Source organism: Sinocyclocheilus anshuiensis, unplaced genomic scaffold (assembly GCF_001515605.1).
Source record: "Sinocyclocheilus anshuiensis isolate Anshui unplaced genomic scaffold, SAMN03320099.WGS_v1.1 scaffold502, whole genome shotgun sequence".
NCBI lineage: Eukaryota > Metazoa > Chordata > Actinopteri > Cypriniformes > Cyprinidae > Sinocyclocheilus > Sinocyclocheilus anshuiensis.
Genome location: NW_015544194.1, coordinates 527,810 through 543,603, shown reverse-complemented (window position 1 = coordinate 543,603; position 15,794 = coordinate 527,810). Strand labels below are relative to the sequence as shown.

At 38.0% G+C, this 15,794-nt stretch overlaps 1 protein-coding gene across 2 annotated transcripts in view; it reads left to right on the top strand.

Annotated features, from left to right (window-relative positions):
* The window catches only part of LOC107696640 (insulin-like growth factor II), a 3,464-nt gene extending 1,070 nt beyond the window's left edge, over positions 1-2,394 (top strand). The window contains exons 3-4 of one of the 2 annotated variants that reach the window (XM_016497089.1): positions 487-658; positions 1,509-2,394. In XM_016497089.1, coding sequence (XP_016352575.1) covers positions 487-658; positions 1,509-1,745 — 409 coding nt within the window. In that variant the 3' untranslated portion in view covers positions 1,746-2,394. Of the gene's footprint in view, positions 1-482; positions 659-1,508 lie in introns of both variants that reach the window. The other variant, XM_016497088.1, reaches the window with a different exon arrangement.
* Positions 2,395-15,794: the final 13,400 nt, after the last annotated feature.

The window sequence follows — 15,794 nt, the reverse complement described above, 5'->3', positions numbered from 1 at the left end:
TCTCTCTCTCTCTCTCTCTCTCTCTCTCTCTCTCTCTCTCTCTCTCTCTCTCTCTCTCATGCCCCCTATATTCCTATAGGGGGCATAAGAGATGGTGGACTTCCTCCTTTTGTACCTCTCCTGCTGTTCTATCTTTTATCTCTGTTTACTAGGCAAATGGCAAGGTTAAAGGATCCATTTTGCTAGCTATTCACACATCCCTGGGAACACAAAACAATATTTGTTTTTCTGTGTACTGTTCTTTGTGATATTCTAAAGTCCTTATCAAATCGGTTAGTGCCAGAAATAAAAAGGGAGTCACAAAACAGGAAAGAAAGAAGGGATCTGTTGATGCAGTCTCCGATTTCAGAAATCCTAGGAACATGCCAGCAGCCACATGTGGGATTTGGTGAAATATAAACAATAGGGTGTGAATTGGTAGCGTTGGTCGCTTTCCAGGGGAACCCCGGAGTTGATAGCTTACCTTCTCTTCCCCCACCCAGGCAGGCCGAACAGATCAAACAGCCGCCGTCCTCAGAGTGGAATAGTGGAAGAATGCTGCTTTCGGAGCTGCGAGCTGCGTCTGCTGCAGCAGTACTGCGCAAAGCCCGTGAAGTCCGAGCGAGATGTTTCCTCCAGCTCGCTGCAGGCCTTCACAGTATCGCAGGCTCTTCACAAGGTACATGGAGCTGTTTATCTCCCCCTCCCCCCGTCGAAAGCCCAGCACAATGATTTTGCTGAACCCACAAACACAGACTCAGACTAGACAGGCTAGTCAGACGCGCGGCCTGTTTTTATCACACCAAAATCAATATTAACCACGTCTCCACTCTCAGAATCGCTGAGCAATGTAGAAAATGGCAGAGATCATCAGAAAGCTGTAGACTGCATTAAAGATGATGTAGGAACAAGGCTGAGGGAGATAGTTAGTTACACAAACAAAAGCCCATGGTAACACCATAAAACTCTATTGGACAGCATGTGCAATGATGTCATTAGTCCAAGCACCAAAACAAGTACAAGTGTTATGCCGCATTCTGGCAAAATTTTGTGCCATGTGCTCTTGGCATGGAAATATGTTAAGCATTGGCAAGACAGTTGGCCAGCTGGCCATGGCTTGGATTTGAAAATAACAAAAACAAACAACACAATAGTCAGCCCCACTTGAGAACAGTACGTTCACACTCGTAAGTCGAGGAGGGTATTGTTTCTCTCGCCCTTTTCAACAAATAAGAGTCTGACTTTGGTCAGTCTATTTGGGATGTGTTTAATGTACTGGGGTAAGAGTAGCCTATGTCTGTGACACATCCGATTTGAAGCCACCCTTTGGCTTTGTTCATAATCATATTGACGTTTACATGCACGCATTTTTCAGACACTATTTACATTGCATTCAAGATGCACATTTCATCAGTTCAACCCATGACCTTTCTGTTGGTAGCACGATGCTCTATTGTTTGAGCTACGGTGTTTCAAAATTTAAAAGTCAATGAATTACAGAATCTACAGCAAGTTCTTCTGTTTTGCAGGACATCCCAGGAGGGCCTCTTGGTGTGAAGTATTCCAAATATGAAGTATGGCAAAGAAAGCCTGCCCAGAGATTAAGGAGAGGGGTCCCATCCATCCTGCTTGCCAGAAAGTTTAGGAGGCAGGTGGAGAAAATCCAAGACGAGGAGCAAGCCAGTTTCCACCGGCCCCTCATGACCCTTCCCAACAGACATCCTGCCATCCTTCCACACATTCAGATCAACACGTCCCACAAATGATGGCCACCTTTCCCAAATGGGAACAAAGAAGGGATTATAGCCAAGTCTTGGTCAGTAGAGGCACTTTTTTCATGAGTCATACCACTCGCCCACCGTCTTTCTCAAATCCAGATTATGAACACTCTGTGTGTTATCAGCCTTCGAAACACTAGAAGTTAACGTTGAAAGTGAATGTAATGGGACAATAGAGATGAATGCAGTCTTGATGAATATCATGGGGATGCCCAGAACTGATGCTGAGGAAGCTGCCACAACGCAAATGTCAAAAGTCTGCCGTCTGCAAAAGCATTTATGGTTCTGTCTTGCTTGCACCCTATTTTAGATGTCATATTTTATGGAATGAATTTATCGAGATTAGAGTCCTTTACCTGCACCTTTAAAATGCCACAACTGTGGCATAAAGACAGAAGAAAAGTAAGGAAAATGTTGGCTGGCTGTGCAAAGCCAAGGACTGATGTTAACAGCACTATTTTTATGGACTGCTAAATATGATAACATTATGGTGCTAACTTGGACTCAAAAGGAGTTTGCTAAAGAGTTTTTCCGTTTTAGGAAAAAAATAAGATTGTATTCAAAAGACAATTCAGTAAGACTGGTTGTTTGGAGATGAGCTCAACCAGGAAAAACTGTATCTGTTCTTGGCTGTTCAAGATCCATAATCTGTGCCCTGGAGAATGAACGTGAAGCCTTTGCTATCAAATGACATAGCATTGCAATGGAAGTCAGAAAACATCCCAAAAATATCAATCTGATATCATATCTGAGGACTTCTGCAATCAAGTCATCTTGGACTTTGGGCAAGAGCAGTCTGACATGTTTTGAGGTGTCATATATTGTATCCATAACTTTCCAGTTTGAGTTTCTGCCATTTTATCTTTGCAAATCGTCTTCACTGTTATTTAGACAGTATTTTACACATATACAAAAAATATCGAACAATCTTTTTAAAGGGAAAATCAGCAATATCCTCTTGCATATTTTCAACATACAATCATAGTATTCCAGTGCTTTTGCTTTAAAAAAATACTTGAATATGTATGAATAGTCTCATAAAATGTTTTCATTGACCCTAGTATGACCGGTCTTGCAAATTGAGCCACCAAACATTGTCTTTAAGTAATGGCACTGTATCAAGGCATTATTTATTTTGATGTAACACATAAAATTCAGTCCCAATGAAAGATTACATGCACAACTGGTAGTTTTTTGTGTATTATCTTTTTTAGTTGTTCTGCTTATGTATGTAGATGCTATGTACCAAAAAATTTGATGTCTCCTTTTATAAGTAAAGTCAATGGAAGCTTCTAAAGTCGTCCTGACTCACTTTTTCAAAAGCTTATTTTACTGCATGTTGCCTAATCTAAAATAGGTGGATGAGTCTATAGCTTTTGGAATGCATTTGGAGCGGCAAAACAAGTGCATACGTACACAAGCAGTGACCTGGCTGCCCTAAGGGAAGGGTGAAGGCTGGGGAACACTAACTCTTGATGATTTGCTGACTAACCTTGACGAAATGTCATAGGTCAGCTCAGAAACACACAGACTCTGCATCACCTGTGCACCATGAAAAGGTGAGCCTCGTCTTCAGTGCCCTCAAGGTTTAGTTGTAGGTGTCCTCTCCAAACCCAAGTTTCATTTTCCAAGTCTCATTTTCTTTCCAAGGTCTGTTTATGAAGATATTGCAATTGGAAGAATTTAGGAATCACAATGGATCAGTAAGTTCTTATCAACTGAAGTGTACAGATGGTGCAACCAGAATGGGAATGGTGTCTTGCAAGTGGTAAAAACATGGTTAAAGAGTGTACCATGGTAAATTGGTTAAAAATGTACCAATTTACTAACACCTATATCAATCATTCAATCACCCTCATGCTGTTTCGAACCTGTATGACTTCCTTTCTTCTGTGGAATGTAGAAGATATTTCCAAAAGGTTTTTGTCTGTGCAACTGAAAATCAGTGGGGTCCAAAACAATATCGGGCCCCATTAACCTTCATTTGTATAAGTAAAAGAGGGAATAAAATAAAATATCTTATATAAATTGTGGCCATCATTTAAAAATTCATTCCTATGTGAGTGCAATTTTACTGAACTGAGGGAATAGACCTCAATTTTTTAGTAAGGAAGTTTTGGTAACAAAATTAATTTATTTTCCTCATGTCATTTGCAGGGCTCCGTACTTTTGTGTTCCATAGAAGAAATAAAGGTTTGAAATGACATGAGGGGGATAAATGCTGTCATACAGGAGCAGCAGCACTTTCAGTGGTTACCCTATTTATTCACACGTCTCACTCCACCCCAAACCCCAGGAAACTATACACGCCCAGACCTGCTCCTAACAGCCTTCTTCATACCTTATGAATATTTGCAAAAAGCTAAACGCCAGATATTAATTTGCCTGACTTTGTGCCTTGGGGATGTTTATGTAAGACTTGGAGTGGTCGAGATGTGATTTAAGGACAGGCCTTGTTTTCTCTAAAGCCTGAGGTTTGTGGAGCTATTAACAATATGGGGGAAAGAACAGGAATGATACCTGAAGGCTCAACTTCAAAGGCTCCGACGTTCTTTAGTTCATTCTATGGCAGCTGAAACTATCCTTCAGTCTATCAGCAATCCGCTTTGTTATTTATCTGTTGTGCTACTCTTGTTCGCGTACATGTTGTATCGTGGGAACTGAAGGATGTTTTTGTGTACATAAGCCAGATGATTTATATTCTTTGTGGTTGCTGTGTATAAAAACTGTACAAAATCAGGTTAATTGTGAAGTGAATGATGGTGCTTGTGTCTGAGATCATCACAAGCTTCTGTTCAAAAGATGTCTGGAAGAACAGATTCACAGACACAGTGTGCCTGTTGTTCGGTCTATTGTGTGAAGTGAAGGCTGCAACTACCGATGTCCCACTGAGCAAAATATCTGCTCTCTGATGTGAAGGCAAAGCCAGAAATCAGTCACAAGCAAATAAGCGACCGCTAAATAGCTGTGAAATGTTTTATAAGTCTGCACAATTATAAACATAGCGATTCCAAAAATATAGCAAAACATTTAGTCATTTACCTTTCATCAGTTCCCATCACCATCTGTTGATGGGTTGTGATGTCTTTCACAGCTTATATACTGTGCAGAGAAAAAATATGACACCATGATCCAACACATTTCATGTATTGTTAAAATAGAACTTTTCCACGACATTCTAATTTATTGAGATGCACCTGTATACACTGGCATTCAAAAGTTTGGGTTCAGTAAGTATGTTTTTTTAAAAGAAATTATTCAGCAATTATTCAGCAACCATTAATTAAATTGATCAAAATGACAGTAATACATTTATAATTTCACAAAAAGATTTATATTTTAAATAAATCCTGTTATTTTGAACATTCTATTAATCAGAAAATGTTGGGGGGGGTGATTCAGTTTCCACAAAAATACATTAAACATGACAACTGTTTTCAAATTTGATAATAATAAGAAATGTTTCTTGAGCACTGAATCAGCATATTAAAAGGATTTCTGAAAGATTATATGAGAATGGAGTAATGGATGCTGAAAATTCAGCCAATTTATCACAGGAATAAATTACAAAAGAACTATTATTTTATATACAGTCAAACCAAACTTTATTCAGGCACCAGATATAATTTTTTAAATATTTTGTTATTAGTGGGTGCAGGACACTGTAGTTCATTTATGTAAGTGAGGATAGCAAAATAAAATAAACTGACATATTATACCCAAAAATTCTTCATACAGTGGACTAGTAGTAAAATTTATAAAAAAAATTGACACTTTGACCTGACCATGTTTTGCTTAAGTGCTTTTTCTTTAATTCCTAATGCAACCTTTTTACACCACAGACTGAACAAAATTAAGCATTGCTTGGTAATTGGTTAACCTAATTTTTTATTATCTAATTGTGTAATTGCATTTAACAGCTGACAGCTATTCATCTTAATTCATTACATACCTCTCTATCAAAGTTATCTGACATTATCAAGATGAATCACACAGTCACAAACTGGAAGCAAAAAGATGAGTCACAAACTGCCATATAAAAATGTATGCACCCATGAAACATTATAAAAGTAAATTGACATTATAAAAATAACGCAAGTTCTTATTTATTTATTTATTTATTTATTTATTTTGCCAGAGTAAATCTGGTGTTTTGCTATTATATTGTTTACAGCAAACTAGGTGGTCAAAATGAAAGTCATTGCAATGGATTTTTAAATTCAGTAAACAAATGTAAAGTCATTCCCTCGTACAAATGACCCTTTTTGTTCATTTTTGAGATGTATAGTACAATTTTCCTTCTTTTGTCTTACAGGGCTTTTGAGATTTTTTCTATTGGTCCTGCAGTGAATGAAACTTCTTATTGACAGCATATGTCATCAAAGGCATTACACAAATACAGAGCTTTTGTATTTAATTGAATTGGTCATGTGAAACTTTCTTGTAAATGATTATTGTTACTCCAAATGACATTCTGCGACAAAGACAGTCTTTGTATTATATTGCGTGTACACAGATCTCTTCATTACCGCACTGGGATGAGTGCGTTTACCCTCGTCATCGTCTTGCGTCACCCTATTACGCAAAAAGGCCAAATGTGTTCGAAAGCATGCGGGACATTCAATGTGACATCCTGTCTACTCAAACAGGTGGAGATCTCAGCAGCACGAGGCAAGCTGCCATGATGCTGTGTGCATGAGAAAAATGTGCATAGAGTAGACAGGGATAGAAAAGGTGAGGTTCTGAACTTTCACACACAAATGTGCATGTACACACTTGTATACACTTGCAAAAACGTAACAGGCATAGACGGTCATAAAAGCATGCACACATACACCCTGACTCCTAATGATCTCTAGGCTTGGTCACTCCATCCATTTATATTGACAGGGTTGCTATCAAGTCATGAAAAGGCCAAATGCAAATGCCCTCCAAGATGCATTCAAGACTGATTGCAGTCCAGTCACTCAGTGGTTAAAGGTGCATACAAAATATATGCATTATGAGTCAATCATGTAGCTCAAATGGTAGAGGAATACCAGTGTCATGGGTTTAGTCCCAAACAGAATGTGAGAAACTATAGAAATGGATACCTTACAAGCAAATTTGCATGTATATATATGATATGCAGAAAAAGAAATAGATACTGTGGCAATGAATTAAGAATTTGTTCCCACAAAGTATTAATTCTTGGCAATGTTTTCTTAACTTGTTCCATTTTTCCATTAAACTGTTCCAAGTTGTACTAATTCTTTCACTTTAGCTCTGTCCCAATTCCAAGTGATGCATCCTCTGAAGACTGCATTCCAAGACTAAATGCGTCATATGAGCGCAATTGTGACGGCTCCTTCAAATGCGGCTTCGAAATGTGTCCTTTGTTTCCCAGGCCATGAAGGATGCAACAAACCGATTGGTAACACTTTAGATTTAGGGAACACATAAAAGTTTTCCCTGAATAAACTCCTAATTTGCTGCTTATTAATAGTTAGTAAGGTAGTTGTTAAGTTTAGGTATGGGGTAGGGTTAAGGGATCTAAAAGCAGAATAAGGCATTGATATATGCTTTATCGGTACTAATAAACTGCCAATATGCTAGTAGTATGCATGCTAATAAACAACTAGTTTACTAGAATTGGTCCTTAAATTAAATTGTTACCAATGTATCCTTCATGGCCCAGACTTTCCGAAAATGCATTGCACGCCAGTGATGATGGGTTTAAACTTACTCCAATAATGATACAGATGTTAAAAATAAACACTTCAGTTTCACAGCAGCTCCAATTTTGATGTATCTCACTAAGATGTGATTTTATAGATAGCTTATACTTTTTATTTTGCACATAAATGAGCCAAGGTGAACATATTTAGACAGGTTGTGAACCCTGGTTTGTTTTGGTTGTGTTTCAGCTCTGCTTCTCTATGTGGATAAATGTTTTTCGAGGAAGCAGAGAACAGAGATACAGGATATGGAATTGGAAAAATTATGGTTTCTTTATTTTTTGTGAACAATTTTCAGCTTTGAACTTCTTTCACGCAATTCAAGCACTGCAGTAGCCAGAGCTACTTTTCTCTATATATTTGCAAAATGCATCCCAACCACCCTCATGTCATTCCTAACCTGAATGACTTTATTTCTTCAGAAGATGTTTTAAAGAATATTGGTAACCAAACAGTTCAGTTCCTATTGACTTCTTTTGTATTTTTTATAATCACATAATAGAAGTCTATGGGAACCAAAATGGTTTGGCTATACCAACATTCTTCAAAATATCTTCTTTTATGTTCCACAGAAGAATGAAAGTCTTACAGGTTTGGAACGATATTGGGGTGAGTAAATGACAGAATATTAATTTCTGGGTGAATTGTCCCTTTAAATCATGGACATGATTTAACTAATACTTTTTCACACATTACATAGGGCTTCATATAAATGCTGGTTGTTTGGGCTACATACACAAACTTTTCCTTCCCAAACAGAACTACATCATCATACAAAGTTTGGGAGAACTGTAATCCACATGTGAGTGAGAAATCATGAGTAACACACATGGGCTGCGTCCAAAAGCTGAAAAATGCTGCCTTCCTGCAGGATACAAAATTAGGAAGACAACATGGTATGTCAGAACTTTTTCTTTCTTGTTTTTTAGTTTATTTCAACCATTTCTGTTGAGGAATAATCAGTGTAGTCACTAAATATGACATGATTATTGCTAAAGCTGTCTTAAAATTGTTCTTGATCATCAGACAACATTGTGTGGCCTAGAAAGTCTGTCTGAAACCAGTGTGCTTAAGTAACCTCATAAAAAAAAGTCTATGTGTGAAGTCACTGACTGACGGGGCAATGGGGCAGCAGCACAGATACCTTTGGTTTTGGACACACTGCCATTGGCAACAGCTGTGAAACACTAAGTGCTTTTTGGGATGAATAGAACAGAATAGTCTTCCTGCTTGGCATTAGTGAACTCTATATTTGTGAACGCAATATGTCTCTATAAAACATTGGATCTACATACATCCACTGAATGAATGCGAGAAGCAGCTATTTTGCAGCGTGTAAATGGAATGTTCATATCTAATTGTATAGCAGTTGATTGATCAGGAAGCCTTAAGCGAACTAAGTATAAATAAGCCACCTGATAAATCCAAAGTTTCAGTAGTATACAATCATTTTGGCAGCTCAGAATTGACGTAGAGCCAGCTGGATCATTCTCTTCTCTGAGCAAAACACCAAAACTACACAGATAGTAAGCGCAGTGAAACATTAATCATCTTTTCTGTGACAAGCGTGCAGTCTTGAACTTTAAGCTGGAAGCATAGCTTATGGAAGTAGAGTTTAAAATGACAAATATATGGAAAAATATATTCTTGTAAAAGTCGTATGAAGGCATATCTGAGGTCTGTAGCAAACTGTATACACAAAGTACCATCTGCATTACAGCAAGTTGGTTTATACAACTAATCATGTTTTGTGTTTCTTGAGGGTTTCACCTCTAACATTGTGGTTAATATTTTACCCTGCTGCATATGGTATATTGTAACTGTACAGTTCAGAAACAGACTTGTTTACATTGACCTCCATTGTTTTGACAAACCCAAGTTGCTACACCCCAGAGTCCAGTCACACAGACTCTATTTCATGCACAACCAGTAATAAGTTTGTACTCTGGTACTACTCGGTGACTTCAACATCAACCTAGAAAAACCCCAGGCTGCTGATTTCAACACTCTGTTTGCCTAATTTGACCGCAAGCGAGTGTCTACTACAGCTACTCACAAATCAGGTAACCAATTCAACCTTATCTACACACGCTACTGCTCAACAGACAACACTTTAGTTACACCGTTGCACACCTCAGACCACTTCCTCATCACTTCTAACCTCAGATTGACTCCGGACACAACACACACTCCTCTGCAGGTCACCTTTCGGCGTAACCTACGCTCACTCTCTTCCTCTCGCCTATCCTCGATGGTTTCATCCTCACTTCCTCCACCCTCTCAGTTTTCAGCACTGGATACAAACACTGCTACTGACAATCTTTTCTCCACTCTAACATCTTGCTTAGACAACTTTCACCCCTTTTCATCCAGACCAGCACGCACCACCTCTGCCCCCTGGCTGTCCGATGTTCTCCTTGAACATTGCTCTAGGCTCAGGGCTGCAGAGATGAGGGGGCGCAAATAAAAAAAAAACTCTACTGACCTTTGTGTATATAAGTCACTCCTCTCTTCTTTCTCTGAAAATGTCTCCACTGCTAAAACAACATAATACCACAACAAAATGAACAATTGTTCTGACTCTTCTCTTCTGGAAGTCGGGGGGAAGTCGTGGCCTAATGCTTAGAGAGTCGGACTCGTAACCCAAAGGTTGCGGGTTCGAGTCTCGTACCGGCAGGGATTGTAGGTGGGGGGAGTGAATGTACAGCACTCTCTCCACCTTCAATACCATGACTGAAGTGCCCTTGAGCAAGGCACCGAACCCCCAACTGCTCCCCGGGCGCCGCAGCATAAATGGCTGCCCACTGCTCCGGGTGTGTGTTCACAGTGTGTGTGTGTTCACTGCTGTGTGTGTGCACTTAGGATGGGATAAATGCAGAGCACTAATTCCTAGTATGGGTCACCATACTTGGCCACATGTCACGTCACTTTCACTTTTTTTTCACTTTCACTTCTTTGTACTCCTCCGCCACCTCCTTCATCAATTCATACTGCGGACGACTTTGTAATATTCTTCATAAATAAAACAAGAACCATCAGCGACCAATTCTCCACACTACAAACTGACAAAAACTTCATAACAGCAAATACACACTATCTCTCCTCCTCTCCACTCTCAGAGGCAGACGTTTCCAAACTTATCCTTTCCAATCATCCTACTACCTGTCCGCTTGATCCTATCCCCACTCACCTCTTTCAGTCCATTTCTTCTTCAGTTATACCTGCGCTCACTCACATTATCAAGACCTCTCTTTGCATTGGTACATTTCCCACAGCATTTAAGCAGGCTCGGGTAACCCCATTGCTTAAAAATACTCTCTAAATCCAGCACTTTTAGAAAACTACAGAACAATATCCCTTCTTCCATTCATTGCAAAGACACTTGAGCAAGTTGTGTTCAACCAACGCTCTATGTTTCTTGCACAGAACAACCTCCTGGACAACAACCAATCTGGCTTCAAAAGCGGCCACTCAACTGAGACCGCCCTGCTCTTAGTTACTGAAGCCCTGAGACTGGCAAGAGCCGCTTCCAAATCCTCAGTACTCATCTTGCTGGATCTGTCTGCTGCTTTTGACACAGTTAACCACCAGATCCTCCTGTCCACCCTCATAAAGATGGGAATCTTGTGAATCACACTCCAGTGGTTCAAGTCTTACCTTTCAGGTAGGTCCTCCAGGGTGTCTTGGAGGGGTGATGTTTCTAAGTCACAACTTCTTGCTAATGGGGTTCCTCAAGGCTCAGTGCTTGGACCTCTTATGTTCTCCGTCTACATGTCATCATTAGGATATGTCATTCAGAGGCTTGGATTTTCCTATCATTGCTATGCTGATGACATTCAACTGTACTTCTCATTCCAACCAGATGATCCGACAGTAGCTGGTCGCATTGCAGCCTGTCTGTTCAGTTAATCTTCACAGTTAAGCTTCACAGACCATCAGTTAAGCTTCACAGACCATATTGCTTCAACGGCCCGGTCCTGCAGATTTGCCTTATACAACATTAGGAAGATCAGACCCTTCCTATCAGAGCAGGCTGCACAACTCCTTGTCCAAGCTCTTGTTCTCTCCAGACTGGACTATTGTAATGCTCTCTTGGCGGGCCTTCCCACATGTACTATCAAGTCTGTGCAACTGATCCAGAATGCAGCAGCGAGAGTGGTCTTCATTGAGCCGAAGAAAGCTCACATCACACCTCTCTTCATCAGCTTGCACTGGCTGCCAATAGCCGCTCGCATCAAATTCAAGGTACTGATGTTTGCCTACAAGACAACCACTGGCGCTGCACCAATACTGTATACCTAAACTCGCTAGTTCAGACTTATGTGCCCTCCAGAAGCTTGCGTTCTCTAAGTGAACGACACCTCGTGGTGCCATCCCAAAGAGGCACAAAATCACTCTCACGGACCTTTTCCTGGACTGTTCCCAGCTGGTGGAATGACCTGCCTATCACAATTCGAGCAGCTGAGTCTTTAGCCATTTTCAAAAAACGTCTGAAGACAAATTTTAATTTGCTAGTATTAATCGTCTAAAGACCAATTAATACTAGCACTTACCTATTCTATTCTATTCTATTCTATTCTATTCTATTCGTTTTATTCTAATTTATTACAAAAAAACCTTGCTATGTGTACTGTGCTAGACTAACTGAGACTTGTCACAGCACTTGTATACTGTTGCTCTCTCGTTGGTCTGATTGCTTCTATTGTTCTCCTCATTTGTAAGTCGTTTTTGATAAAAAAACATTTGCTAAATGATTAGATTAAATGAATAATTATATGAAAGTTTAGGGTCAGTATTGGGGTCGTTTTTTATTTAGCATGTATGCATTAAATTACTAAAGTCATTCACACTTCACAAGACTTTCAAATAAATGCTGTTCTTTTGAATCATAGTTTCTACAAAAATATTAAGCAGCACTAGTGTTTTCAATATTGATGATAATAATAAGAAATGCTTCTTTAGCAGCAAATCATCATATATGAATGATTTCTGAAGGATAATTTGACACTGAAGACTGGAGTAATGACTGCTGAAAATTCAGCTTTGACATCACATGAATAATAATTTTACAACATATTAAATTAGAAATTAGTATATTAAATTGTAATAATATTTCACAACATTATTGTTTTTATTTTATTTGTGGTCAAATAATTGCAGCCTTGTTGAGCATATGAAACTTCTTTCAAAATATAAGAAAAACTTTTGAATGTATGTCTGTTTTTTTATAACAAAATCACAGCCATCCAAACAGCAACAGAGCAAATATTTAAAAGTTTGTGTGTGTGTGTGTGTGTGTGTGTGTGTGTGTGGTTAACGTGATTTAGAGCAGTTGGTGTAAACTCAGTAACCATTATAATAATTTATAGGTTTGGATTTTGTTAAAATACTGCATGCATTATGTCAAACATATTTTCATCTAAGGAAGAATTAGCTTTATCATTAAACATTTTCTACTAGATCTAAAATAAATCACTTTGCCCGTTTTCCTTTTCCTTGGTATATGTTAGAAAACATTTTGTGTGCTGTCCATGGTCCTGAAAAATGGCTCGTTGAGGTCTTATAATGGAAGTTCTCATCACATTCTTGAGTTAAGACTACCATAAACATGAAGGATGAACTAAGCTTAGTGGTAAAGGAATTTTTTTCTTAATGTATTTCTGACATTGATTTACCAGCAAACAAATCTTCCACAGTGCAGCAGAATATACAATACCGTGGAAGGAAAGTTTTTCCTATGGGAAGATATTCATACGAAGTAACACAGAAAATAAGAAAAATGTCAACAAATGGAGCAGAACCTATGATGATTTTTAACTTAGCTGATCACAAATGTGCTGTACAAATACAAGTACAGATTACATGATAACTTAGCAGGCAGTACAAATGAACAGTTATGACATCATACACACACACACACACACACACACTTCCTTGGGGTGGTTGAGGTGCTATATAGCTACCACTACTGTATAAAGAACCTGTTAAACCCAGTGTGGTTCTTTAAAGGTCCTCTAACTCTCTCTTATAGTCTCTTAGTTTAGTTGGGGAAAGGATTAAAATGACATTAAAATATAGTGTATTTCCTGAAGATAACGTGGTTCTCAACCCTTTTGCCACCAAGGCCCACCATAATGAAATATTCCAGGGCCCCCACACAAGAATTTTTTGACCTCAGAAAAGCATAAAAGTGATTCAAAACAGCTTTTGCCATTGTCGAAAATTCCCATTCATAGCAAACATATGAGAGTGGAGTAACATCAGAAATCATATCAGAAAAGAGGAGAATAGGGTTTCTCTTATGGTTCTACATAGCACCATTTGGCAAAGGTGCTGTATAGCAGGTTAGTACCTTTAAAGGCTTAGTTCACCCAAAAATGAAAATTATGTCATTAATTACTCACCCTCATGTCGTTCCAAACCCATAAGACCTTCGTTCATCTTCGGAACACAAATTAAGATATTTTTAAGATATTAAATCTGAGAGCTCTCTGACCCTGCATAGACACTGATGTCACATAGACTGTTTTATCGATGTCCTTACTACGTTTCTGGGTCTGGGAACATTTCAGTTGTGTTGCTGTCTGTGCAGGGTCAGAGAGCTCTCAGATTTCATCAAAAATATCTTAATTTGTGTTCCGAAGATGAACGAAGGTCTTATGGGTTTGGAACGACATGAGGGTGAGTAATTAATGACAGAACTTTCATTTTTGGGTGAACTAACCCTTTAAAGATATAGGCGCTGTACTGCATTTAAATAGGTTCTCCTATGATTACAAGCCAATGAGCCACTTTTAGTGCTATTTAGCACCATTTTTATTTAGAGTGCATTGTAAAAAAAATTTGATAAAAATAAATAAATAAATAAATAATCACTGACCTACTTTATGTTTTGTTAAACATATATTTTCAGTGTCTCATCTCACTTTGTTGAGTTCTGGTGAATTAAGAATCATTAAAATCAACATTTGGAAGTGATTAAAATGAGAAAAATTGCTTTTTGTTGAATGACTTGCCTTCATAAATCTGATTTAAAATAAACAAATTCTGCTTGTTACTTTTGACTTTCATCTGTGACTGTCTGGACTATGTTAAAGTAAGTTTAACATTAACTAATGTAGAAAGATGAACTCTGGGGTTGCTGGATAACGCTGCCAAAAAGCAGAGGAGGCCTGGGAACTGGGATGTTTGAAAAGGACAGGTCAATATTTGAATTTATCTTGTTAGCTTTTAAATCAATGATGTCTGTGTGGGGGGTTTGTGAGGGGTTGAGTGGTGGCTTGGTTTATATTTTAGTAATACTTTAAAATAAAATGACGCATCATTATTAGAATTATGAATATCTACTTAGAATAATGGTCAGCCACTTTCTACTGTTTAGGTCTTATGCAAACATACTGCTATGTGGCTCTAGGCCACAGATGTAGTCTGAACAAAAACTGGACGTATAGTCAGTCTATAATGTCCTGGACAGAATTCAACAACCTTTCAACAACCTTTATGGGAACAAGTGGCATCTAATTGATTTTTTTTTTTTTTTTAAAGCTATCAAATTGTCTTGGTCAAATTGTGTTCAACTGTGCTTTGATTGCAGTATCTATAACATTACTATTTAAATCTAAATATATCTGAATCTAAAAATATATTTACCACTTGTAGTATTCACAATGCATTTTTGTAGCACGTACTATTGACACCATGGTGCAGTAATTTTAACTTTGCTCTCTAAATTCTCGAAAATCTGGAAGCCCTTTTTAGCATATATGTGGTTTTTTTTCTGATTAACCCTTATCCATCCCAGACACAGAATATTCCATTTTAACCATTCAGATGAAATATACTGTACATCAAACTTTATTTACTGAAACACCTACATTTAATGTTTGCTTATTTATTTATTTACTATTTTTTTTCAAAATTATTTATTTTTTTAATGTATTCATTATTTTTTTTCTTCTTCTTTTCCCACTCTGTATGTGTCATAAAAAAAATCTAAATAAGTCAAGCCTTCTGAATAGAATCCATCGATCCTTTTCAGGAATTTTGCCATATTTTCAGATAAGAGAGATAGACCCCAGGTAAATTGACAACTTTCGCAATATTGATGGGCTAGACTGTGCAACTGTCTTTCTGTGAACTATACACAGAATTCAGACATGATGAACATGAGCAGATTAGACTTTGGTATTATTGCAGCATTTCTAAGTAGAATACAGAAGTCAGATTATACAGTTTCTGTGAAATTTTACTTGCATCATTTTCATTCCATCAAAATATGTAGTCAAAATAGCATGCATGTTTAATATTTATAACAGTATTT